The 26418-nt window shown below is 40.2% G+C and overlaps 1 protein-coding gene across 1 annotated transcript in view; it reads left to right on the forward strand.

Annotated features, from left to right (window-relative positions):
• The window catches only part of LOC139945274 (dedicator of cytokinesis protein 9-like), an 86626-nt gene that overhangs the window by 12434 nt on the left and 47774 nt on the right, over window positions 1-26418 (forward strand). The window contains 25 exon segments of the mRNA XM_071942607.1: window positions 2968-3057; window positions 4202-4262; window positions 4265-4283; window positions 5333-5495; window positions 7641-7772; window positions 8309-8498; window positions 9130-9302; window positions 9993-10151; window positions 10372-10602; window positions 10896-11018; window positions 11349-11431; window positions 13374-13579; window positions 14131-14318; window positions 14474-14632; window positions 15132-15252; window positions 19619-19655; window positions 20137-20221; window positions 21070-21156; window positions 21677-21754; window positions 22869-22984; window positions 23496-23565; window positions 23992-24114; window positions 24211-24432; window positions 25225-25308; window positions 25602-25710. Coding sequence (XP_071798708.1) covers window positions 2968-3057; window positions 4202-4262; window positions 4265-4283; window positions 5333-5495; window positions 7641-7772; window positions 8309-8498; window positions 9130-9302; window positions 9993-10151; window positions 10372-10602; window positions 10896-11018; window positions 11349-11431; window positions 13374-13579; window positions 14131-14318; window positions 14474-14632; window positions 15132-15252; window positions 19619-19655; window positions 20137-20221; window positions 21070-21156; window positions 21677-21754; window positions 22869-22984; window positions 23496-23565; window positions 23992-24114; window positions 24211-24432; window positions 25225-25308; window positions 25602-25710 — 3109 coding nt within the window.

Here is a 26418-nt window from a genome sequence, read left to right on the forward strand (position 1 = left end):
AGCTTAGCACAAAGCATGCTCACCAGACTAAGGTTACCAGCCAAAACTGATGGTACCATTTGTGACTGGTATCCTGCAAATATTTCATGAAGGAATATTTTTCTGCTAAGCAGAGTTCCTATGCATGATTGAGAAAATGAAACGAGCCAGAAATGTTGCCATGACAGAAATGTGGGCTAGTGACTTGTAAGGATTTTTCCTAAAATCAGTCAGTAATGCTGACTGGGTTAGTCAGCTAAGTTGAATTGTGGTGTGACCCCAGCAGCTGATTTCACGAAACTTTACGCAACTGCATTTAAGTCCACTTGCGCAACGTTTATGGAGCAACTTGCGCCGTAAACGCTGCGCAAGTGAACTTATGCAGTTGCGTAAAGTTTTGTTAAATTGCCTGCTGGCTACATGTATATACTTCTGTACTTACATGTTAATCAGTTAAAGAGTTAATAGCTTGTAGGGGGGTTTTAAAATGCTCCAGAATGTTACACGCAGGAACCAATTTCATAGGCTCTGTGTCTCTTTTGTAAACACGAACATAGCCTAAAAAAACTGCCTACTAATACATGTAGTTGTCTACAGCAAAACAATTCACCATTAAAGTGCGAAAAAAATTCCAAGCAAACCCAAGCCCACTCCTGACCTACTCATAGCGATGTAGAAACTCTATCTTCCGAGACAGTCCCGCATCATCTCTAAGACACAATCTCCTCGAGGCGATAATAACAATGCCCCAGTTCCACCCCCCCTTCTTCTAGGGAAGAAACAGCCCTACTTGCTACTCAAGACGACCCTACCTGCTCCTCAAGACGCTACAACGTCTTGCCTTATTAATACCTGTTGACAAGTCCCTACTTGGCAGCCGCATATCATCGTTGCACCCAGCACTCAAGAAAACCCGAACAAAATATTACTCCTATCCGAAGAAGTATCCCTGGAAAGCCGGCCACATATCATTGTCACAGCTACATGTAGCACTCAAGAAGAAAAAAACCCCAGTACCACATTTTATTTCTCTGAAAAAAAGAGAGTAAAAGCGTCAATAGAAAGCCGGCTGCTTATCATTGTCACAGCCAGCACTCAAGAAAAAAACGACCATGTTATTTCTTTGGAAAAAAACAAAAAATAAAAGTATCCCTAGAAAGCCGGTTGCATTATGTCACAGCTAAGCACTCAAGAAAAACCGAACATTTCAAGGAAAAAAAAAAGAAGAAGAAAAAAAAAAAAGCGTCCCGAGAAAGAAGGTTGGTTTGAGAGCATTTATGATGGAACATCTGGATTGCATAAATTAGATAGGTTTTTGTAGGGTGTAGCAATTATGTCCAAGGTGGATTTGTGGGGTTTCGAATGAGAGGATACAAGATGCTGTAATGAGGAGGAACGAAAAGGGGATGATTTCTTCAAGATGAGGAGGGATGTAGGGCTTTGATGTGAGAAGAAGATGGGTCTGGAGTGCTCTTTTTTGAAGGGTTAAGACACTTCTTGAATGTCAATAAGCCTTTTTGAGATATGGTGGACACATTGCTACAACACTATAAGGTTTGGGTAAATGTGTGAGTATTACACGCAAACCAAACAGTTCACTCCTATCACGTCCGCCACACCTTAAAAAGGCTTATTGGGGTGAGGGTTGGGCTATTCCACGTTCGGAAATGTTTGGGCCTGACTTTTCTTAGGCTTTTCTTTTAAATGGAAGGTATACATTTAGTAATCACTCTTAAAATTAATGGCAGGACAAACTTTTTTACAGCAGCTTTGGAAATAAGTAGAAACCACTTGAGAAACATTTCACTTTGAAGTACAGTGTAATGTGGAAACAAATATATGTAAAAAACGTTTTGCTAACAATGTCAGATTTACTCACAGATTTTCATAGATATTTAAAAAAAAAAGTTTTTTCTCTGAACAAATTTGACAGGTGATGCTGTTTCAGAACAAAAAACATAAAAAAACTGTAAACATCACAAATGTAAAGGAATGAATCTCTTACAAGTACTTCAAAAGCTCTATGATATAGAAATACAATTAGATCTTGTCTTCGTACCACAACATTCAAATCTCTTCTCAAAACTTATCTTATGTCATGTGTTTTCAAGGACTAATTTTGTTGTGTCTGTTTTTCTTTGTTTTGTTTTGTTTGGTGTTGGTTTTTACTGCGCCTTGAACACCCAGCAGGGTGGGTACGTGCGCATTACAAGTCTTATTATTTATTATTATTATTAATACTGAATGTTTAGTGCCTTGAGCGTCACTGAGTGACGGATATGAGCGAGATACAGTACATGTACAAAAAGCCATAGATGATTAAAAATACTTTCTCATATGCCATGGACATTGCACAAAATTTGTGTAACATGCACAAATTTTATTCATGGCTGAAAGACATGCTCGATAATGTCATCAGGATCACGATAATAATTCATTTTTAGTTTTTAATCAACTGTCACTTATTATTGATGGATACTTTCGTGCAACACATTTTAAAACATGTTAAATGAAAGCTACATGTAGTATCTTTCTTGAGTCTGTACAAATAGTTGTTTTAAATTTGAATCAAATATTTGAGGTAAAATCAGCAAAAATCCAGCCAAGCATTGTAGCATCTTAGTAACTTTTTGACTTTGCTGTAATGGAGGCATGATGTGCACTACTCTTCCTAAAATGCATGTATTTACCTTAATCTGATTATAGTTTTTCATTTGCTCCCCCAAGAAAAAACAGAACAAATTGTTATTAAATATCCTGAAAAGTCTATAAAAGCCTCGATGTAGGTCAGCCCTCTTACCATGCCTGCCAATTATTATGCTTGCCAATGTTCATCATCGTTGAAGTCTCAGAGAATGACGAGTGCTCTCTATTTGCTTGATTTTAAGAATATCTACCCACTGTTCTTATCAATAATTGCCTCCGTCTCCCGGCTTTCCATTAATGCATTGGACTTTCGATCTTTCTTTCTTTTTTTCCCTCCCGCAGGCGTCCACCATCCCACGTCAATTACGGACAACAAAATCCACTGTACCTGAAGGGGCTCTGGGAGAGGCTTCATCGCTGTTCGTTAAAGAGGTAGACTACCCTCTTTAAATCTAAATCGATATCACTGAAATTAGTGAGGGATATTTTTATCATGCAAAGTTTCAAATCCTTGAAGGCAGTGGACACTATTCATAAAACCTACTTTGTGACGAATAATGGGAGAGGTTAATAGTAAAAAACATTGTGAGAAACGGCTCCCTCTGAAGTGACATACACTAGTTTTTTGAGAAAGAAGTAATTTTCCACGAATTTGACTCAAATGAGACCTCAGATTTAGAACTTGAGGTCTCGAAGTCAAACCATCTAAATGACACACAACTTCGTGTGACAAGGGTGTTTTTTTCTTTCATAGTTATCGCGCAACTTCCCGGGTTGGTTATTTTATGCATATGTTGAGATACATCAAGTGAGAAAACTGGTTTTTGACAATTACCAAAAGTGTCCAGAGTCTTTAAAAAGCATTTTCTTGATATTGTAAAGCGTGACCATCCTCTCTTTTCCTGGATTTTTCCAGTAAAGGAAGTGGTGTTTGAATTCCTACGCTTGTTGTGTGCTACACAGAGGTCAGGAGGATCCTGTGTGCATGGTTATAAAAGCATTTCCTGTATTTATGCATGCTGCATTGACAGCCCTACGGCTCTGTGCGATAATGTGAATTCAAACAAATGAGGAAACGACAGTTAAATAAAAATGACAAAGTGGAAGATAAACATAGAAATGTTTTTTATTTTATACTTTGTACATTTTCATTACCACCCCCCCCCCCCCGATAAAAAAAACAAAACAAAAAAAACAAAAAAATCTTTTTAAAATTACAACTGCTACATGTAAGTACATGTATAAAGATGGGAATGGTAGAATGCATCTTGGTTAAATTGTTTTTGTCTGAAGCACCCCAATCGATAAAAAGTCATTAAGTTCATGTACTACATCCTGTCAAAAATCTTTTGATTAGCTAATGAAGCAAATTACAGTGGTTTCAATATTGTGAATGCGGCCAATTTTAAAACAGTTTTGGTAAACACAAATTCTTTACCCTGCCTTTGCTGCAGCTACATTGTATCAGCCCATTTAGAACTAAGACATTTGATACAAAGGCAGTATTTAAGCTTCTGGTTAGCATGATTTTTGTCTGATTTTTAATGTCTTTTCTTTCTTTCTTGTCCCTGTACAGTGCATCAACAGTTACTTAACAGAATGGAAAGTTATCAATCATAAATATGGCAGCTATGGGGGTCCTTCCAAGATCTGCCGGGGTAAGTTAAATGATTATTTCACTGTTGATACATCTTGTTAAGAGCCTTGTTCTATTGTGAGAGTTGTGACATACATGTAATGGACCTTTTTTTAAAGTCATGTGGTTGATGGATGTCTTTTTTTGTTCCAAATGCGGCACAACCTCGTGTGCGGTCTGGGGTCGATTTCACAAAGAGTTAGGACTAGTCCTGACTCCTAGCTTAGGACTAGTCCTAGGAGATATGAAAAACGTATGGCTAGTCCTAAGTTAGGACGAGTAACTCCTCTTAACTCGAGATAAGACTAGTCTTAACTCTGTGAAATCCACCCCTGATCTGGCACCCTTTGTGCACACATACCAGGTTTTCTTTATGGATAAAAAAATGGCTTCTAATTGCAAGCTGTCACAACTCTACGTGTACAGCTCTGACTATTGCAAGGATGGGCAGGTTTTTTGTTTATTCTTTTATGAGAGATCGCCTAACATAACAAGGCCTTGGAAGGCCACTTTGATCAGGGCTATCAACCCAAATCAACTGTCACCAATCAACTGTAAAGCCCGGTTCATACTTCCTGCGAATGCTATTGCGATACGAATGTTGACGTCAAAAATTTGCAACGAAATTCGCACTGAGTTGAGTTGCCCTCAACTCTCTTGCGGTTATTGCAGCGAAAGAGGAGTTGTGACATCAAATTCACATCAAATTCGCATCGCATTCGTATTCGCAGGAAGTATGAACCGGGCTTAAGGGGCACCTTGCCACCTACTCCTGATGCTGAAACAGGGTTACCCCTTCACAGTCCATAAGGATGTAGGCATGGGTATCATCCACTAGGAGCCTGGCTGTTAGAACAGAATGCACTACCTTCCTAAGTTTTTTCGAAGCAATCCTTGCTCAGCTGCACAAGTCTGTAAGGATATAGGCATGGGTATCATCCACTAGGAGCATGGCTGGTAGAACAGGATGCACTACATGTACCTTCCTACAACATTATTTATTAGATTGTGCTGTTATAAAAGTAAATAATGATCCAAATTTGAACTTTGCCCTCTGCTTCTTGACCCTAGCTACCAGAAGGACGTAGGTCCAGAGGGGCTCCACGCCCAGGCCTACGAGATTGACGAGGAGGACGATAGCAAAGAGGCTACTGACAGCAAACCCTCTGGAAATATCTACATGCAGGGATTCCTCTATAAGACGCCATTCGGACAGCAGACTGGGCTCATCAGGGTGAGTCATGAATATTCATTGACATTCATTAGCATACAGTGATGGGTACCCTGTTTTAATATTCATGTATATTCATAAACATACTGTAGGGGGTACTCTGTTTTTGATGGTCATGAATATTCATAACACACTGAGCTAGGGGTATCCTATTTTAATTTATCAGGATTAATAACACATTAAAAACACTGCCGTGTATTCTGCTTTAATATTCATGAATATTCATAAACACATTGTGCCGAGATCATGCCACATTTAAATCTTCTGGTACAGTAAAACATTTGCAACACAGAACTTTTACCCAGCGCTGGAAGTAATTGTGTAGTGGTGTGCAGAATATTTTCGGGACAATGGGGTCGTTTTAAGAAGCTTTTTCTGTGTATGTTGTCAATACGGTGCACCCCTCGCTTCAAATAGCCTACATTTCATGTCATTAAACAGTCAGGTATTACCTGCCCCTGTCTAGTACTGGGCCCAATTTCATGGCTTTGCTTACCGTAAGCACAGAATCGCCGCTCACGGAAGCAGGGAATTCTGTGCTTACGGCAAGCGTATTTCACGGAATAGCGGCGAATTTTGGCTTCTGTTCTCCTCATTACTAGGCATTCTATGCTTACACATGTACAAGACTAGCGCAGAAATTCGGCGCTTGCACGTAAGCGGGGAATCGTGATCGTAAGCGCAGAATTCGGCGGTAAGCAGAGCCATGAAATTGGGCCCTGGTGTCCTCTTGTTACCACCCTTCCCCCTAATGTCCCTCCCGCTCTGCCGTCGAACTTATTTACCCTTCACAAACTCCATAATGAACACTTTCCTATGAGATATGTCAAACCCTTTCAGAGGAGGTGAAACATGAGGTAATGATGATTGGGTTTGTTATGGTCCTGTCAATCTCAGCAGGACTGGAATTTTAACGGAGGCCACGTACATTGTAGGCCATGGCCTCTTGTTGCCCTGGTCTTGGCCTTGGTGCCCTTCAAAAGTTTCCCATAGACTTTAAGATTTCCCAATGGAAGTGCCCTTTGCAAAATAAAAATGGCATTGCCCACTAACAAAATAAATTCCAGGCTAATTCCTTAAGCAGACAAAAAATGCATAACGATTTCTAATTAGCAGAGTTGAGCATGGCCCAATTTCATTTCTAGCGTGTAAACACACAAAATTGCTTAGCACGTGCTGTATTGTACATATGTACATGACTCACTTAATACGACAAACTAGAGAACCAAGTCCCACAATCAATGCTCGTCATGTTCTAATAATGTTCAGGCTACATTGCAGCACGACCCGACAGATGAAATGTCAATCTATGTTAACATTCAGTCTCATAATGTCAAGGGGTTATTTGAATGTCTCGTAATAAACCAAGGACGCCAGCAGGACTCCCCTTTGTTTTCACTCAAGCTGCCACGACCGTTCAGTGTCAAGACCAGATTTTCTAGTTGTGACTTCCTGAGAGCTAATGTAAAGGGAAAGAAAGGGGGTAAAAATGCATGACTGGAATGGGAAAAGGGGGAAATTGGAAAGTCATAAACGGAAGCAGAGTACAAAATGGTAGGGCGTGGACTTTGGTTTTTGATAGCGGGTAAACCCTACTTTTTCCTTCATCGAAATGACCTTCAAATACTACATTTTATCAATACATGTAGGAATCTGATTTGGTTAGCATATCAGACCATGACCCAATTTTATGAAGCTGTTAGGCAGAAGATACCGCTAAGCAACTTTCATTGCTATGCATGAGTGAGGCACCAATTGTTATAATGTAAACCTTATGAAATTTTGGCTGGTGACCAGTTTCTGGTGAGCATGATTTTTTTGTGCTTAGCAAATTGTTATGCTTACAGGCTTTATGAAATTGGGCTCAGGTGGCAGTTTCATCAAGCTGCTTAAGCACACAAAGTAGCTAAGCACAACAAAATTATGGGTCACCTCCATCAGTCTTTCATTTGTCACATGATCTTGCCACTTGATGTTGAGCAGGTTACACAAGTTAAACGAAATTGTTGAGTAGTTTGCTTGTGACTAACTAGCTAGCTAATTTTGTTTCCAATTAAGAAAACAACTTTAAGAGTTACATGTAGGTTTGGATGATCCCTGCCTTGCATACAAATATGTGATGAATGTTGTTGTGATCTTTCTTTACAGGCATTCAAGAGACGATTTTTCTACCTTCGCCAGCTCGAAGACAAATCTTTCTTACTGGAGTACCATAAGGATGAGAAGAGTAACTCCGCTAAGGGAACCTTGTTTCTTGATTCCCTCGTTGACGTCATCAAGGTACATGTATGCTAGAGTCAGGAGTCTTGTACATACGGGCGTCATCCCCAGTCAATATAACAGCTCATTGTGACTTTCTGGATTCCCTCATATATCAGTCAATTTTGCAGCTTAATACAAAAACAACTCCTAAACATTCCAATTATCTAGCTATTCAATATAACAACCTCAAACAGTCAATATAATACGGGCGTCATCCCCAGGCAATATAACATCTTTAACATCTCTTATAGTCATAAAAAAACAGTGCAACTAGACAGTCAATATAACAATTCTGGTAATCAGTCAATATAACTTCCTGTTTTAGACATGCAAGCACATTATGAAACACTTGATGCAGAACCAGTCAATAAAATTTTTTAAACTGCATGCTTTCTACACAGTCAATATAATGTATTGTGCAGAGATACAAGCAGAGAATATACAACATGTACATTTAGTACTAAATTACCCAACAGTCAATACAACTTCTTAAACAGAACAACTAGACGGTCAATATAACATCTCTTATTCAGTCAATATAACTTTATTTGCAGACTGTCAAGCAGCGTAAATATGGTATGGAGCTACAGATGCAGGACCGGTCAGTCCAGAGTGTCGCTGCTGAGAACCAACAAGAGATGGACGAATGGTATAATGCCTTCAAGAGAGTCATTGACCTCCAGAAACAAGAAGCAATCTCAGACAAGCAGAGTATGTCATCCATGGAAGACTTACTCGATCAAGGTAAAGCAAGCAAATGTCAAATCTGCTAAGCATAAAACTGATGTTGGTGAAGTTTTTTTCACTTTGCAATACTTAACGGGTACCAGTCACAAGCATTTCAGATTACCTAGGCCCACTTTCATGACTCTGCTTACTGATGAACTAGCCGTTTATGATTACCATTCTCTGCTTATTCTGCAAGCGCTGAATTTCTGCGCTAGCTATGAAAGCGAAGAATGCCTAATTAGAGAAATCGTTTTGGTTAAACTGGTGGAACATTTAAATCTTTGTGATACATGTACCCGCTGCTTACACATACGATTCGGACTGCCTCTAGCCACTGGGCTAGCTCGGTGGTTTAACTGGGTAAACATCTGCTCTAGCAATGCAAACGTCCTGGGTTCGAAACCCCACCGAGTGATTTGCATTTGGATTTGTTTCACAGAACTCGGGGGGGGGGGGGGGGGGGGGGGGGGGGGGGGGGGCGGGTGGGGGGGAAGAACTGATTGTACAGTGCTTTAAACACATTGGTGTAAGGGTAAAAATAATCTATAACAATTACCATGGAAATATCTGTAGAACAAACAGAGGGATGGACTTTGGCAAAACCTTGAGAACAATAATTTAAAGTTTTGTTTTACCTCCGTTTTAGGAGAGTACGCTGACGATCCCATCCCCTCCCCGAACCAATCAGAGTCTAAGAAAAAACTGGAGAAGAGTAAACATCCGGAGCTTCAAGGCTATGGGAAAGAGACGGAGAAAACAAACTCACAGAAACGCAAGGAGAACAGGGCAAACGTCTTCTTGCTCTATCCAAGGATGCAGGTAAGCTTAGTTTGGTCGAGCGGTCTAGTTCTCCAGATCCAAGCTGTGGTGTTGTCAGCAGCAGAGTGTGGGTTCAAATCCTGTTCATGATACTTGTGCCCTGGAGCAAGGCACTTAAACATAATTGCTTCGATACCAGATGGGTAAGCTTGGGTTAGAACCATAGCCCAGAAGGTTTGAAGGATGGTAGAAAGATTCATGGCGCCTTCCCATGCCCGAACAAATAGATGTCAAGATGAGATGTAATTGAAAACAAAAAGTTCTTAGAAAAGAAAGGAAAGAACCAAGTTCAAAATTCTCCTGTTCGTATATAAATCCTCCAAATGGGCCTTGAGGTCGTAGGGAGATTCACTCCTCTTGTGATGTCAGCGCAAGCCAAAAGGCAGGCTCGGGACAGTTTATACTTTGTTTTTTGCCCCTTAATCGTGGAACAAGCTGCCGTGTGCTATCGGGGAAGCGACCTTCAAGCGCCAACTTAAAACTCACCTTTCCCCCAGTTTATGACCTGTTTGTTTTAGTGCATTTTCTTCACTTCTTTGCATTTAATTCTGTTGTTGATTCTGAAGCACTGGTTTTTTTTTAGAGCGCCACATAAATGCCTGTTTTATTATTATTATTACTATTACCATGAGTTCTTGTCAAAAAGTTTTTCATCTGAGATTAATGCTATTTTTAAAAATACTATTTTAGGGAGGAGAGAAGGTGATGACCGAACCTGAAAGCAAACCCTACGAGGAAGAATTCCCAAAACGATTCGTCGTTGAATTCCAGAGACTCAACTTCAAGTTGTCTGCTGCCCTCAGTAAAGAGGGAGAACCGATCGAGAGCGCGCCTGAGAAAGCGGAAAATGTAAGTCACCAAATAAGAGAAGAGAATCCATCCACATTTCATGTTCACATACTTTTCTTTTGGATCGTACGACATTGTTTGAAAATCGGCTCATGCACTTCATGTACCAAAGTGGTCCTGTAACATGGACTGCTATTGGTTGCCTCCAGGTTGCTCTATAAAAGTTGCCTCGTGTGACAAGGCCCTTTACTCTTCTTCTTGTTTTAACTCCACCCTTTAGATTGAGCCGTTCTTCACATCCATGGCACTCTTCGACGCCCGTCACAACCGCAAAATATCAGAAGATTTCCACATCGACCTGAACAACCACAACATCCGAGCCCTCCTGGAGAAGTGTCGGGACTTGCCTAATGGCTCGTCGGCACCGGGGCCCAACGGAGAGCCGCGGAGATCGAGCACGTTACCAGACGTAAGCGGGCTGGACGAAAACTGGCTCAAGTACCCACAGAAGGTAAGTCGTGAGAACTGGGGGTCCAATCTTAAAAGGCTATAAAGGCTCTTTTGATTGAATTTATTCAGAAAAAAATACAGCAACAAAATGCCAAAAATACATACACAACAACAGGAGCAAAAACAATGAAATAAGATAAACCAAAATAGAACACAAGATAGAGACCAATTATTTCTGTGTTGTCATCTCCATCTCTCAGACATGGCTAATGTTGATGGGATTTGAACAGGGGTCCACTAAAGTTGAAAGGCATAAAAAGAAACCATTAATCAACAAATATTTTTTTCTTTCAGGCGATCTTCTCTGTCAAGAAACCTCATTCAGATATTTATCTGGTTATTAGAATAGAGAAAGTATTACAAGGGAGTGTAGCACAGTGTGCTGAACCCTACATCAAGACTGGTGACACCATTAAGGTAAGTCGTTGTATGCAAATAAGTGCTGTTTTGCATTTGTGCAATGATGGAAATATTTTTGTGAGTTTTTTGTTTGTATTATAGATTCATTTCTAGCACTTTTATGTCAAGTATTTGCAATTTAGATTTTAGTGTGAAAGTTTTTGACATCAAGCTTGATCTTATATAGGATTTGAAGCAGGACATTTACTCTGCGTCAGTAGAATAAAGCAAGACAGTTCTCTAAGAACAAACTCTACCTGGCAAGTAGATACACACATGGTGTTACCGCAAACCAAATATATATTGAGCTTGAATTTATTTTACTTTGTTTTTAAAATTTGACGACAGACTTGCCAGAAAGTGATGAAGCAGGCCAAGATATTCTGCAGTCGGATGGGCCAGTACAGAATGCCGTTTGCTTGGACTGCAAGGTAAGACAAAGCCACTAATGAAGGTCTGTAGCTCTGGCTGTGGCTATGGGTGATGTCTTCAATGGCAATGTTGGAATAGTGTATAGCCAGGGCCCAATTTCATAGCGCTGCTTAACGGTAAGCAAATTTGCGTGCTTACTGTAGCAGAAAAATTTGCTTAAGCGTATTTCACAGGTTAGCTGAAAAACTGGGCGGCCATGTTGCGTGTTTACTGTGGATTTGCATTGTGACGTCATTTATTTCCGTGCGGTAAGCACCGGAAGGTTAGCATGTCTTACGGTTAGCAGTGCTATGAAATAGAAATTGCACAGTAAGCACAAAATTGGCCGCTAAGCAGCGCTATGAAATTGGGCCCTTATGCGATGATCTAGCCAGGGCCCATTTCATAAAGCCGTTGAGCATGAAATTACTGCTTAGCGAAAAATGGGTGGGGCACCTTTCGCAAGAATGTAAACTTCATGGAAATTTGGCTGGCAACCAGTTTCTGTTGAGCAAGATGTTTCTGTGCTTAGCAAGTTTTTATGCTTACAGGCTTTGTGAAATTTCATGGGTCTGCTTACCATCAAATTCTGAACTTATGGTCACCATTCTACTGTGCAAGCGCAACATTGGTAGCTGTGTAAGTGAAGGATGCCTAGTTATGGCCTAGGGTGGCACGGTTGGCTTGTGTGTAAAGCGCTCGCTTCTCACCAAGGTGACCCCGGTTCGATTCCCGGTCGGGGCCATATGTGAGTTGAGTTGTGCGTTGGTTCTCTGCTGTCCACGAGGGTTTTCCAGACTATCCGGTTTTCCTCACTCAGGAAAAAATCAAACACTTTCGATCTTTGCTGTGCTCCGTGGTCATAATGGGTTGATGTGGCTGGCAGCTGAATGCGCCCTTACATGCCTGCTTCTCGAACACGTTGTAGCCGTGTCCTTCGCAATTCAGCTCTAGCTGCGAGTAAGGACGATTAGCCCCCCAAATTATTATTATTATGTGTGGTACACACGTGCACAAGCAGAAATTCCCTGCTAGCCCGTGATATATGGTGGATGTTAACATTGAATTCCCTGCTTCTGTAAGCGCTGATTCTTTGAACGGTAAGCAGAGCCATGAAATGTCAAAGCACTTGATCTAGATCTCGTAATCCATCATCAGGGTTGAGTAAGTTTTGATGGAATCAACTGCTGAACCACTCCCAGGAGTAATTAACAATTTCCCAGGAAGATGGTCCGCAGTGCCACCTGCTTGTGCCTGACCTAGTTTTAGTCCAAAATGTTTACAAATTGCTGATTAATTGTACTGAAAAAAAACCCCACAAAAAAACAAAACACTGCAGAGCTGCCAAGTGTCTCTGATTCTGCAGAAACTTTCCTAAAAAATATGACCAATCTTTTTATATTCGGATGGAAAAATTCCTATCATGTTGAATGTAACTCTAAAAACTCTTTTGATACAGAACTGTATTTTTAATAGATGGAAATTTGTATCGGGGATAAAGAATATTAATTTTTGGTTTTACCCATATACACCAATGTTTGTTAGTTCTGAATACTCAGTACTTATGCGAGCTCTTTGAAAAATCACAGGCATATTACTCTGCGAGGATTCGAACCCACGACTTTTGCAATTTTAGGGCAGTGTCTTACCAACTAGACCCCCGAGATTGCCTGGTAGCTAGAGGCAGTTCGAATCCTATTTTTTAACGGCACTACCGCAACGATTTACTATGTAGATTGACATTTTTATCGGGGATAGAGAATATTAATTTTTGGTTTTACCCATTTACATGGATGTGTGTTAGCACTGTATACTTAGTACTTACCCGAGCTCTATGAAAACAAAAATCTAGGTGGTCTAGTTGGTAAGACACCTCCTAGGATCTGGATCCCAGAGTCGGGACTTACTCATCAGCAGCGACTCTCACCCGGATCTAATAATTCACTGTTTTCTTGTTTATAGACGGGTCTTCAGGGACGACTGTGGTGATCTGGATCTGAGAGGAGAGTTCACGTCAATGTATCGCCAGGAAAGCAACAAGCTGAGCAATGAGGATCTACTGAAGCAGCTTCAAGACATTAAGAGGAACCCGGAGAAACTCTCTAAGCTGACTGAGATCCCAGGCACTCTCAAAGTCAGCATCGAACCCTTCTCCAGGATGCTGTCGAGTAAGTAGAGCCGTACTTTAACTCCAGATTCTTTTATGTTCCTTTGTAATTTGGTTCCTTCCTTATCATGTTTTTTTTCGGGACCGTAACAGGCATGATATGATATTCTTCCCACTTCCGTCTGTGCCTGATTTTTTTACACTTAAAAAAATCTGAAAAATTGTGATTAAATTAGCATCTACACCAGGTCCTTTTTTTTCCAGGACTAAATATTATGACTGCCATATGCCACAGCTTGTGAATTGATTTTCAGGCCTTTTTCAGCGTACTTTGCGACTTGTATTTCTGGCAGCTTAAACACCAACATATAAGGTAACCTTCAGCAATTTGTTGTAAAATTACTCACCCCCTCCCCCCAAAAAAGAAAAAAAAAATGTTGCAGATTCTTGTTTCAGTTCTGTACTTGTCTGTGCAATACGTCAATGTGTATGGGCTTGGTAGGACTACAGTCTCTGTTGCACTTTTGTTTCAAACCGGGCGGCGGAAATAAAAAACAAAAAAGGGAAAACCTCTTATAGTGTTATATTCATGCTTCTTAACCTTTCTTTTAGATTGTCTGACGTCATCGTTGGTACCCACAATGCCTTGGCCGGAGACACCTATGACGCCCCCAACGTTAGAAATCGAAGAGTTTGTTCCAGAGAAGGGACAGTTAGCGCACCCCTTCACGACGTATACCAATAATCTCTACGTCTATCCCATACAACTTAAGTATGACAGTCAGAAGACATTCACAAAGGTAAATATTAAGCAGTCAGAAGTTAAAGAAAGTTTGTTACTAGACTAGGTCATTACTAACGGCTGCAAACATTACTTAAGTGCTACCACCACCTTCCTTGTTTTAAATTTTGAAAAATTAAATGAAATCAAACATTTTCTTTTCTGTTTTGCTAGGCGAGGAATATTGCGTTATGCGTTGAGTTCCTTGATTCAGACGATGAAGGAGCGCAACCATTGAAGGCCATCTACGGCAGACCAGGGGGACCAATCTTTGTCTCATCAGGCAGTGCTGCTGTACTACATCACCATCAGGTACCAGACTTCTATGAGGAGGTGAGTAACTAAGGGGTGTGGTCAGGGGATGTGGTCAGGGGGTGTGGTCAGGGGGTGTGGTCAAGAGAGTAGTGTCTTGACCAATGAACAAATATGTGATGTCTGAACGAAAGGACAGGCCTTGAATTTCATCTTTGAGAGGGCAAGACCATTTTCACTTTGCAAAGGGCACTTCCATTGGAAAATAGTAAAGTCTATGGGAAACTTTTTAAGGGGCACCAAGGCCAAGACCAGGGCAATAGAGTGATCGCCGTGAAATTTCAGGCCTGTCGACTTTAGACAAAAATCAATCAAGCTGGTAACGAGTAATGGTGAGAGGTTGATAGTATAAAACATTGTGAGAAGTGGCTCCCTCTGAAGTAGCGTAGTTTTTGAGAAAGAAGTAATTTATGCACATACTAAAACTAAAACATTAGGCAGAGGAATGACTTGCTGACCTCATGAATATGTATGAGATTTGTTTTTTTGTAATATCAACTTTACCCCTCCACCCCTCCAGATCAAAATAGCCATGCCCACCCAGCTGACTGAGAAGCATCATCTACTGTTTAGGTTCTACCATGTGAGCTGTGAGGTAGGGAAAGGCACCGTCAAGAAGAGGGACACTGTGGACTCATTCGGTAAGACACCCCTCCCGTAATCAACCCCTTTAAAGTCAAAATTCAAACCAACACTGGAGCACACTTTAGAATATGTGGGGCCCCATGTCAAAACCTCAGGTCTGTCATAAAAATTCAATTATACATGTAGTAATTACAATAATAGTGGCTTCTTTATAGCACTCAGGTCCGTCACTCAGTTACTCTCATGGCGCTTTTACACTATTACCCCTGTTATACATGTAGGCCATTTTATTTCCTTTTCTTAAACCATCTCAGCTCCCCTGGGAGTATACAGCCTGTGTTGCCAACACACTAAACTAAATCAATCACATTAACCATCTCTGCCCTAACAGGTACCCATTTGTACCCCTGGGTGAATAGAAGCAATTATAGTACATGTAAAGCATCTTGCTCAGGGACGCAAGTGTCTTGACCGGGATTGTAACCCAAACTCCAATGACTTGAATTTGATGCTCTAAACTACTCAGCCATGACACCTTGTATCATCAATACAGAGCTACACCACCCCTCCCTGGATCTGAAGAAAGTTCCCTGAAAATAAACCAATCCATCCATGTTCTGATGGAAATATTTGAAAATCTAACTTGATTAAGGAAAGTTTTTCCCAATTGCTTTGAATGTTATATCTCCCTGATTGTTGTACAAACACTTCCTGGACGCAAGATGCAAATGTTGGCAGCTCTGTCAATATTAATTCCCTTGATTGTCAGCCCTCTGACCTAGCACCAGCACAAGTTCATTGTTGCACAAGAAGCATGGCACTTCACACCCCACTATCTTTACACTCCGATCTATCAAGAAACAATCCCCCCTACCTCAACACCATTCAATCCACACTTCATCACAAACCATTGTAGAAAGATTGTAAAGAGGTTGACCCAAGCTGGATTGGAACCTGTCACCAGCTGAGCTTACCAACCCCCATGATTTGATATTGTTCACCAAACAGTTGTTTAAATTTGTTGCTTTTAAGTAAATAAAATAACATGCTTTATTCATTTCACCCATGTCTTTCCTTCACTCAAATACGTGTCCATGCCCAATCTGTCTCCATCTGTTGTATAATCCTTTGTTTTCCTTTTTTGTCCACTCAATTGTGTTCTCCATTGTCCAATCCATATTCTTCATACATTGTCAAATCCTTTATGTTGACACAATTGTCTGATTCTTTGTTTTACTCCCTTGTCCAATCTTTTGTTCTACTCCCTTGTCTAAACCTTTGTCTTACTCCATTGTCCAATCTTTTGTTCTACTCCCTTGTCAAAACCTTTGTCTTACTCCATTGTCCAATCATTTGTTCTACTCCATTGTCCACTCTTTTGTCTTAATGCATTGTCTGATCCTTTTTCATACTCCATTGTTCAATTTGTTGTCTTACTCCATCATGTCCATTGTCAAAACATTTGTCTTACTCCAATCCTGTGTTCTACTGCAATGTCATATCCTTTTTTCTACTCTATCTCCATTCCTTTGTCTTACTTATTTTCATAATTTTTCATTGGCATCATCTCTCCTCTATCATTCTTCTTTCCTCCGATCGTCCTCTCTTCCTGACTCACCATCATTCCGTTGCATCTATTTCTTCTCTATCCCACTTCTGCAACCATTATAGCGGAGCCATTAGAAGGTACAGGAGACATATTCTCTGCCATTTCAAGCGTTATGTGCAGTCGGTGATGGTTGAATAATTAGCCGCATATCTCTATTTCTGCAATCCAATCCCAAATTACTGTGGCATTAATACATGTAATTCACTCAATCTTAGTGAGAATTTCGCTCAAGTTCTTTCGCTGCTGCTGAAAAACCATCTGTCCTGGTTTTAACTTTATCAAACAAGATTTTCAATTGTGTTGTTAAAGGTTTGAAGTGTTTTTGTGGATTTTAGCAACCTTGACTATACAAAAACTATCTTATGCTAACTTTGCAGCATTAAGCTCACAGTATTTTGCTTCAAATATGCTCTAGAACGGGTTCTGTTCTTTAGTTTGAATTGGTTCTGAACTTCTGTCCAATCATTAAACTGGTTCTGCTCTACAGTTTGAAGTAGTGGTTCTGTAGAGTTTAAACTGGGTCTGTTCTATAGTTGAACTGGTTCTAACTGGACTGTATATGTTATGTAGTTGAATTGGTTCTTTTCCATAGTTGAACTGCACATGTTCTGTAGTTGAACAAGTTCTCTTCTATCATTAAACTGGTTATGTTCTGTAGTTAAACTGACTCTTTTTTATTGTTGGAACTGTATCTGTTCTATAGTTGAACTTGTTCTTTTCTATCGTTAGACTGTGTCTGTTCTGTAATTCAACTCGTACTTTTCTACAGTTTAATTGATTATGTTCTGTTGATGAACTGGGTCTTTTCTATAGTTGAACTGTAACTGTCCTTTAGTTGAACTCGTTCTTTTCGATAGTTTGAACTCTGCTCAAGTTTGAACTAATTCTTTCCAATCGTGGAACACTTCTCTGTCTAAAGCTCAAGCTGCTGCTCTGTATATGACACACAGCAAATCATAATAAGATTCGTATTTTAAAAATTGATAAAATCTAATTGGTTGAAACCAAACAGAAACTTGTTTCTCTGTCGATAGTTTTAGAGATATGCCACAACGTTTAACCATCCCCGAAAGTCACAGGACATAAGAAGTGCAATTGAATGCTCCTTTTTTAGTTTTAGTTGAATTTTTGTTGGCAAATCATTTTACAAGACCTGCATGGCTTGTTTTTTTAACCTCAGATATCCTGTTCGGTTGTTTTGATGTTTCATTTCGCCTTGAGGAAGTTTGTTAACGGAATGAACCATGGTCAAGTTTGTGTTCCTTTCCCTTCCTTGAGATCAAAAGCTTTTTTTCTCTGATGAAATAACATCGGAAATATATGTAAAACTAGTGGATCTATCAAAAGTGATATTTATGCAATTAAAAGTGACCTCATTTGCTTGGAGTGTTACCACTGAGCTAGCCCGGTGACTATAGAGGCAGTTTGAATCCTATGTGTTCGGAGCGAGTACCGCAACAATTTAATTTCTTACTTTTTCACCTTATTTGACACCCCAAGTGAAGCATTATTGTCAGTTTGATATCATTTTTTATTTTCTTCTATTCTGAACTATTTCCCCCAAAAGTGGTGTCCATTTTTGCCCAACTAACCAGAGTTTTGAGTTCACGCAATTAACAGTTATTAATTGGCTTTGAGTTCCACACAGTCAGTTTTGGATTTATTTAACAGTTGTCAACAATTTATGTATTTAATTTTAATTTATTTCGCTAAAAAGATTCCAATTCATTCCATCAAATTATCGTAAGGAATTGTGAAGCAGATCATCAACATTATTTTGATAGCATCTCCCCATTTTGGGATTCAGTTTGCTCGAAACTGTTTTTAGTAAAATTGTTAATTAAGCATAATTTTGTTTTTAAATACTGTATGACATATCAGCATAGTTAATGTCTGAATACTGAAATGAACTTGCAAGTTGTCACCAAACGTCTAGCTTCCTCTCTTCAATAATGAGCCCCACCCAGTCCGTCTAAGCCCACTGCAGCCTTTCCCAGCCCAACCTGGCCCAACTCTGCTCCATTCAGCCCTGGCCAGCTTTGCCTTGCCTCGACCAGTTCCAACCACCACCAGCGAGCACTACCCAACCCAACTCAACCCAGCCAAGCCTAGTGCTATCTTGGCCCAACTGGCTTCAACAAGCCCCACCCAGCTTCACCAAGCTCTACCCGACCCCACCTAGCCCTAGCCAGCCTTGCCTCGCCTCACCCAGTTCCACCCACCACCAGCAAGCACCACCCATCTCAACCCAAGCCAGCCAAGCCCAGTGCTGCCCAGCCCCAACTGGCACAACCCAGCCCAACCCAGCATACTCATCCCCACCCAGCCCCATATCACCATACCCAGCCCAAGTCGGCCTTGCCTAGCCTCACCCAGTCCCACCAAACACCAGCAAGCACCACCCAACCCGGCCCTGCCCAGCCCCAACCGACCTCACCCAGCTCCACCCAGGACCACCTGACCCCACCTATACTATCCCTTTTAACTCCCACTACAAAAAGCTAAATTAATTATATGTGCAGAGCTGTGCTCAAAGCTCCCCATACATTCTTAATTTACAACAGCAAACAATCCCCTACAAAACAACTAAGAAAGAATTATCTCAAATATATACAGGGTTGTTTTTTTCTTGCCGCAATGCAATTCTTAATGAACAAAATTTTTCTAAGTTTAACAAAAAAGCATAAGTATGAATTGAATTTTGGAACTTCAGCAAGCACTACAAATTGAATAACTGCCGCAATAATTTAATCTGTCCAAAAAATACAGTAATCAATTTCTTACGGTTTTATTTTTGTTATTTTTTATTGCAGTTGGATATGCTTGGATACCACTCTTAGACGCTGGAAAGTAAGTTGAATCGCTGTCTTTTGTGACACATTGTGACATGACCTGTTAACAAAAGAGCCACAGAGCCTGGACTTCCTGTAGGCACGATTTGTTCACAGCCTAAATGAAGAAAACATAACATCTTTTATTTGATGGAGATTGCACTGTCTAATTCTTATCAACTTTTGATATGATGACAGGGGGCACATCTTAAAACTTGTCTAGCTCTTACTTTCACAACTTTTGGATATGTGGAAATTATGACACAAAATGTAAACTTTTCCATATGACCATTGCAGTATCTTGCCTACCAGACAAGCCAAAGAATGTGCAAGGTCACACTTATTGTAAACTAAGGTCACATGGTCTATTAAGTTCATACCCAATCATTCATGAGAAGAGCAATCTTTCTCACAAGCTGCAACATGCCAGTGGAACAAATTGCCAATACAAGTAAAACCGTCTTTTTCTCAATAACTGTGTTATTTTGTATCTTTTGTAGATTAAATTGTGGTGAAATGGGAGTGACTGTTTCATCAAATCTACCTCCAGGCTACCTTGGGACTAAACCCTTCGGATCGGGAAAGGTTGGTACTGGTCTCCGTGGTTCTTCATTTTGGTTTCGACCCTTCACCGATGGGTGTAAACACTGTTTACTAAGTACTTCACCAAGTTCTGTGAAGAAGTCACAGGCATATTACTCGGTCAGGATGGTTCTTCATTTCCACTTATTTAAATCAATTTTCAGGCGTTGAAATTTGTTCTTGTAGGGTCACAGCAATGTTACTCTGGTAAGCGGCATTTCTATGGGGAAAAGTTAATTTTGTATTGGAATATGACAGGGTGTTATCGCAAACCATTACTCTAATTAGCAATCTGTAATGGGAGACTTTTCGAAAGCTCTGCCACTAGAGGGCAGCAGACCTACCAGGTAAGGGTGCACAACTCCTATACCAAACAATGGTAAATGCTACAAATTCAAAAATACTCACAAAATATTTAGAAGTCTCTCAACCTCTTGAAAACTAAATCAGATACATTGTCATACACTAAACTTCAGATTTCTTCTCAATTTTTTTGTAGGTCAGCATTTTGGAATTTTTGCTAATTACCCTAGAAGAAACACTCCCAAAACCTCATGCACACCGCTTGTTATCATAGGGGAACTCGTGTCCAGTACGTCCTGTTCCAGAACAGTGCGGTTTATGCTGGCATTGTGTTATGAAAAACAAAATACAGTTTGGCTAAATCTAAATACAAAATCAAAAACACGCAAAACACATGGTATTTGCTGTCAGTGACCGTCACTCATGCTTCTCCTATTCCTAAGTTGTTGACATTACCTGGTGAAGAGCGCCCTCTCTTGGTGAATGGCAGATAGTGTAAAGTTTCCCATTGGAAAAACCTTGTCTATTTTTGTCACGGTTCTTTACAGTCGATGGCTCCAGAGCTCAAACTTGTTGACGGGGGTAAACAACTGTTGAAGGTCAACATAAGACTAGCGTCAACAATCTACACAAAGGTAAACACTTCGTAAACATTTGTCATGTTGAAATTCGCAACTGCTTATTAATCTCCATACTCTGTGCTGAATATGTTTTCACAGTACACAGTCAACCCTCCTACTGTCTGACCATTCAATATCATCCAATGTGATTATGGATGAGTGTCGTGGCAGAGTTGTTAAGAGCATCAAATTCAAGTTCTGGTGGTTAAATCATCGGAGTGTGGGTTTGAATCCTGGTCGCGACTCTTGTGTCCTTGAGCAAGAAACTTAGCTAAAATTGCTTTTCTTCAACCAGGGGTACCTGCGAGGGTAGAGGTTGATATTGTGAATGAAAAAGCCTTCGGAGCGCCACAGCAGCTCGGGCTGTATACTCCCCAAAGATTTAAGGAATGTTATTGCCCCAATGACCAGGGCACTAATGTGAAGGGCATTGAGACAGTTTATTGTGAAATGCTCTACATGTATATAAGAATTTGTTATCATTATTATTATGATTATTATGATTATTATCTTAATTGTTTCCTCCTTGATCCAGGCCCCTCATCTCCACAACTTCTTTGCTAAATGCCAAGTGTGGGACGGCACAAACATTGACATAATAAAACACCTCAAGGTGAGAAACTCATTTATCAGTTTATTCTCCTATCTTCTAGCCAGTGAGTTGTTAGGAATTTGTTCCCTGATCAGGCCTGGAATTTCATCTTCTTTGAGAGGGCAAGGCCACTTCCATTTTGTACAGGGCACGCAAACGTTTATGGGGCATTTTGTAAGGGGCACCAAGGCAAAGATATAGAGCTTGTGAGCAGTAAAGCGTATTTGAGCTCTGGTGGTACCGATAAGCAGAGTGTGGGTTTAAATCCTGAAGGTCTTCACACTTGTGTCCTTAAAGACACTGGACACCTTTGGTAGTTGTCAAAGACCAGTCTTCTCACTTGGTGTATCCCAGCATATGCATACTGTAAAATAACAAACCCGTGAAAATTTGAACTCAATTGTTCGTCGAAGTTGCGAGATAACAATGGTAGAAAAAACACCCTTCTCACACGAACATGTGTGAGGTCTCGAAATCAATTCAAATATTTTACTGAGAACTCAAAAACTACATTACTTCAGAGGGAGCCGTTTTTTTCACAATGTTTTGTACTACATGTATCAACAGCTCTCCGTTGCTTGTTACCAAGTTTTTATGCTAACAATTATTTTGAGTAATTACCAATAGTCCATAGTGTCCATGTCTTTAAGCAAAACACTTTTTTTTCATCACAGTTGTAAAGCCGTAGGTCCCTTGTGTTGACAAATTAAACTAGAGGTAACTTGCATGTAAATGTAAGGTAGCCTCAAGATTTTTTGAGGTTTTCCCGAGGTTAGACCGGGTTCAATCTTGAGTTACAGCTTGGTTATTTCTTCATTTCTTCCTCACAAGATCATAGGATTCGAAACTGCCTCTAGCCACCAGGCAACCTCGGTAGTCTAGTTGGTAAGACACTGCTCTAGAATTGCAAGGGTCGTGGGTTCGAATCCCACCCGAGTAACATGCCTGTGATATTTTTTCACAGGACTCGGGGGGAAAGTACTGAGTATACAGTGCTAACACACATCGGTGTATGGGTAAAAACAAAATTAACATTCTTTATCCCGATGCAAATTTAGCATCTTTTAAGATCATTGTTCACAAGATCATTTTTTTAAATTTTTTCATTTTTGAAGTTGTTTTATTTGTTTTTCAGGCCATGCATGCTGTGGAGCCAGATATGCTTATAAACTTCTTACCTGTCATTCTAAATCAACTCTTCCGAATACTTCCTACGCCAGCCATGGATGAAGTACAGCTCAACGTTGTCAGGTAACAACAGAAGGCTCTGCCAGAAAAACCTTGTTGAAATATCTCCTTGAAAATCTCTCATCTTATTAGTGACACGATTCACCTGACGTCATCATCAGAATAATCAGTCTTTTAATTTAGTGATTGGTTACAGCGCCCTCTCTTGACGTGAATCGTGAACACCAACTAAAAAACTTTCTTTTCTTTTCCAAATTTCTTTTCTTATTTCACATTAAAGACCTACATGTAGGTGTGTTATAAAACACATATGGACTGGCATAATTCGGTAAATAGTGCGCGTCTATTCCCCTCGGGCCTGTTAGTGACCAGAAGAGGGACCAATTTCCCGAGGCTGAAGTCCGAGGGAAAACGGTCCTACTTCTGGTCACTCAAAGTCCCTCGGGGGAATAGACGCACACTAGTTACCTCATTGCCAGTCAATATATGCTATTTGAGGAGCATATAAAAGCAGTTTTGATATGCCTTTTCTTGGATTGATTTTTTAATTTTCTTGTTTGACTTTTTTTTGAAGGTTGATAATCTTCATAGTGTCTCAAGTCCATGATGTCGGACGTGAGGATGTCCTCTACTCGTATGTAAAAGTAAGTCAATTAACCTCCCTAAAATAAATACTTCACCAACAAATTTTGTTGCGACATTTTAATAAATAACAATAGTAAAATCTTCAATTTGCTGAATCAAGTTAAACTGCAGACAATGTTGAAGCATACTTTAAGTTGTTTGTAATTAAATTTAAAAAAAATACATTTTTTTTTTAAAGGTAATTAGTTTGGATTTTCTTTACATTTTTGTGAAATGGGTTTCAGTCCTTACCTGATCTTCTTGGTTTTCCCCCATTTGGTGTTTGCCTCCCACATCTAAAACTGAACATTTCTTCTCGTTTCCAATTCATACTCTTATTGGCGCCAATTGTGCCGTTTTATGTGCAATTAAAATTAAGAAATTAATAATACTTGAAGAATATTTGTTGTTTATTTTTGTTTGCTTTTTTTCTTTTTTTCTAACAGTATGTGTTTGAGACAGAGAAGGAGAACCAACTACAGAAGACTGTCCACGAGGAGTTAGTGAAGAACTTAGCCGCGTCGCTTCGACCCAGCACTGACCACACAGTCATCAAGAATCTCATGAAGGTAAGGCATAATGTCCGAAGTCTGTGGATGTTGCTAAAGGTTGTTGCTAATAAGTTCATGGATTCTTAAGGATTTCTTCTCTTCATTTTCTCGCAGCACATGTGGTTCTTCTTCACCGTCATCATCAAGAGCATGGCCCAGCACCTGATCAAGAGCGACCGCCTCAAGCTGCCGAGACATCAACGCTTCTCAACGAACTTTGAGACAGGGCTGAGGAACCTCGTCCAGGTACTGATGCCGCACATCCTCCAGAAGCAAGATATAAGACAACTACAAGAAGCCAAGGATGCCAACTTCCATCTCGCTAACTTCATCAAGGTTTGGTGACACATCTTTTTTAGATTTTGGTCTCTTTTATGTTCATAATTAGAAGTACTAAAGTTATTTTTGTTTTGAAAGTTTGTTTCTCAAAGTGTCTTTCTTCTCGAAGCGGTACAGCAGTTGCAAAAGGGTGAAAGAATTGGTCCACTTTGTGTCTGAACTTTAAACCTTCTGAACTGTAACATTGTGGTGTGTCAAGGCCTAGCGGTTAAAAGCACCGGATTCAAGCTCTGGTGTTTGATCAGCAGAGTGTGGGTTCGAGTCATGGTCATGACACTTGTGTCCTTAAGCAAGACACTTAAACATGATTGCTTCGTAAAGTTGGGGAGGTGGCGCTTTCTGCTCTACCAGCCAGGCTTCTGATGGGTGATACCCAAACCTACATACGTGTGGACTGTAAAGGGGATAACCCTGTTTCAGCCCAAGGAGTACATGTAGGTGGCAATGGCCCCTGGCAAAAATCAAATGTAGCCCACACCTTGAAGTGACCTTCAGGCCTTGTGTGTCTGGCTACTTGCATAAAATTGCTTTCAAAAAAACTATGGAAAAAAAAAATGGAAATTTCCGGATCTAGAATAAGGGGGTGAGAGTCAAAGCTTGCAAGCCATTTGTTTCAGGAATATTCACACTTGGCATATTTCATCTCTGCATAACAAGTCTCCTGCGATTTTTTATTTTATTTGTTTTATTCTAATGTACTTGACTTCGAAAGTATTGTGTCACCATGCATAAGGAAGAAATGAATATTCAAATACTGAATTATGTATTGTTTTCGTCGGTTTTTTTCAGCGATGTTTCACATACATGGATCGTGGGTTTGTCTTCCGTCTCATCAACTGCTACATGGCGTTCTTCAGTCCGGAGGACCCAAAGGTAGGTCTGATGATGAGGAGGTCACTTCTTAGGAAAGGTCAAAGGTTTCATTCAGTCTTGTGGCTTGTCGCGACCGAGCAGATCAGAAAGTAGTCAAGCTCTGGTGTTTCTGGTCAGTAGAGTGTTTGTTTCCGTTCAAATTGTGGCACTTGTGGCCTTGAGCTGTGTCGTGACGTAAAGCATGGGTATACTGAAGTTCCGGCAGAACCCAACGGTAGTATTATATATTTTGCATTTCGGCCCTGTTTTCTAATGAACCAATTGAATTCACTTCTACATGTATGTTTATACAGCAACTGTTTGAGATGAAGTTTGAGATGATTAGAGTGGTCTGTAGCCACGAGCATTACATCGCTCTCAATCTTCCGCTACAAAAGAAAGGACAACAGACCGGCAAGAAAAGTAAGTCAATCTTAAAATCAGAAACGCCGCAAGTCCCTTGCTAGAGCTGTTTTCTTGTTCTTTACTGTGCTGTTTTTTATCTGTGTTTTACACAGGCATGATATTCTTCCTACTTTATATTTGATTTGTGTCTGTAAAGACTGGTTGGATTTGAGCCTATGACCTTTGCTGTTGTCATACTACTAGACCACTGAGCTTGCCCAGTATTCATTCAGTCGATGGCCCGTCTCGGGCCAGAGTCCCAGCCCAAGGTGTCCAAATAGGTGGTTTTTGGTCTGCCACTGGAACAGTGTCACTGAGTAGGGGCCAGTATGCTAGAGGCAAGTTGGGATCCTGTTTTAGCATCAGGTACCACAACGATTGATGTTCAATTTGATTCCCCGTTATTGGACCCACTGATAAGTTTTCTTCATGCAGGTCCGAACTCTAAAATTGCCCAAATCTTTAGAGATCTTTTGTAAAACTTTTTTGAAACATTGGAGATGGGAGGTACGTAGCAAGCCACATGGATAGGTGCTGAATTTCCACTTACTTTTTCTTTTAATTAATTCTTTTCTTTTGTCTAAATAACAAAAAGTATGACTTCTTTTTTTTTGCTTCTCTCTTTTTTGCTTATCTCGAACCACTGCTCTGATGTGGTTGATTTTAATTTGCAATCTTTTAACTTTAATCTTTTAATTTTCATGTTTTAAATGTCCTTTATTCTAA

The sequence above is a fragment of the Asterias amurensis genome, chromosome 12 (genome assembly GCF_032118995.1).
Source record: "Asterias amurensis chromosome 12, ASM3211899v1".
In the NCBI taxonomy this organism is placed as follows: domain Eukaryota; kingdom Metazoa; phylum Echinodermata; class Asteroidea; order Forcipulatida; family Asteriidae; genus Asterias; species Asterias amurensis.